Consider the following 1,439-nt stretch of genomic DNA (forward strand, 5'->3'; position numbering starts at 1 on the left):
CTATTAGCTCAATTTTAACAAGAAACTATTCTCAGGTCACCTATTGTAACGTTAGACCTGGGAGGACCTGTTGTGGGGCTGGCATGGTCCCCTTCCAGTAGCACAGTGATAGTGGCTGTTACCGAGGAAGGACGGATCTATGTATACGATCTCTTCCTTCGTAAGTGTCAGCCTTTGTGCGTTCAAAACCTGGTCCAGAGACGTCGTTTCAGCTTAGCCTCCGTGGCCTTCAGTCCTTACCAGCCCGTTATACTGGTGGGCGGAGAGAAGTAAGTCATGGAATCTTTATAAAAAAAATGTATTCGTTTTTTAAGTCCCCCGTGATATATTAATAATATCGATCATTTCTTTCTTTACGGGAAAAAATTATGCAAGAACTCAGATAAAATGCTTGTTAGCACCTGAAGCATCATTTCAGCTTTTTGTTGGGGGCGGGGGGGATAAACTATGAAGGTGTAATTTGGATCTGGGGAGGGGGGGGGGCAAGCCAGAAATTGAACTAGGTATTTCTCCCAGCCCCTTCCCTACCAAATGATGCGCTTGTTTTAGCACTATCAAACTTATATACGAAAATCGCATATTTACCTACATGGACTAGAGCATTTGCATTGATTTGTCAAAAATATACAGGAGGAGAGAAGCAAATAACACGTGGTCGTAAAAGTATTGTATATTAATTTGTTTTATGCCTTATTGCCGGCTTTTTCCTGCAGGGGTTACCTCGTGGCATTCAAGCTCTCGCCCAACCTCAGGAAGCCACATAAAGATGCAAAAGGTGCGGATGAGAACAGGAAAAGGGAAATAGAATTGTGCAAGATGGAGAGGATCATCGCCCTAAGCAGGGGTTGAGGACACACCTTATCTCGCCTCTTATCATAACCTACTTGTTGCATCCATCACGGTCATTCATCATTATTGTTTTCCTATAAATATTCTTATAGGTATTTTTATATCATTGTTTATGTTTCAGATATATTTGTCGCTTCCTAAGCTGATGAGCATTAGAATGGTCTAAATATTATGAAGTATTCCTGAATATAAGTACTGACCTCATGAATATACAACTAAACTTTACTTAATGGGCCTATTCTCTGGCGTACACATTTCCTTTTCCTAGCTCGTTCATAGCATTTTTAGAATACAAACGATAATATAACATTGGTGTACACGGCGTTAAGTTTTGCAGATAATTATTAATTCTCTCTCGTCTTTATTTTTCTACATAAAATAAGAACAAGAACCAAGGAAATCAGTAATATGATTATATATAGACATATAAATCTACTTTGAAAATTGACAAGGAATATTATACACTTAATATAGGAGACAGAGAGGACTTAAGAGAGTACAAGAAAGCTCAGTATATTTCAAATAACAAGGAAGAGGAAGTACTATAAAACATACCTTTCCTTTGCTGAAAAATAAAACAAAAAATCCTC

At 38.3% G+C, this 1,439-nt stretch overlaps 1 protein-coding gene across 2 annotated transcripts in view; it reads left to right on the forward strand.

Moving 5' to 3' along the window:
• Nucleotides 1-1,052, forward strand: part of LOC119585158 (dynein intermediate chain 2, ciliary-like) — a 9,370-nt gene extending 8,318 nt beyond the window's left edge. For both annotated transcript variants that reach the window (XM_037933789.1, XM_037933790.1), the window contains exons 8-9: nt 36-269; nt 714-1,052. In XM_037933789.1, the coding sequence (XP_037789717.1) occupies nt 36-269; nt 714-849 (370 nt within the window). In that variant the 3' untranslated portion in view covers nt 850-1,052. The remainder of the gene's footprint in view (nt 1-35; nt 270-713) is intronic.
• Nucleotides 1,053-1,439: the final 387 nt, after the last annotated feature.

This window comes from Penaeus monodon, chromosome 19, assembly GCF_015228065.2.
Source record: "Penaeus monodon isolate SGIC_2016 chromosome 19, NSTDA_Pmon_1, whole genome shotgun sequence".
Lineage (NCBI taxonomy): Eukaryota > Metazoa > Arthropoda > Malacostraca > Decapoda > Penaeidae > Penaeus > Penaeus monodon.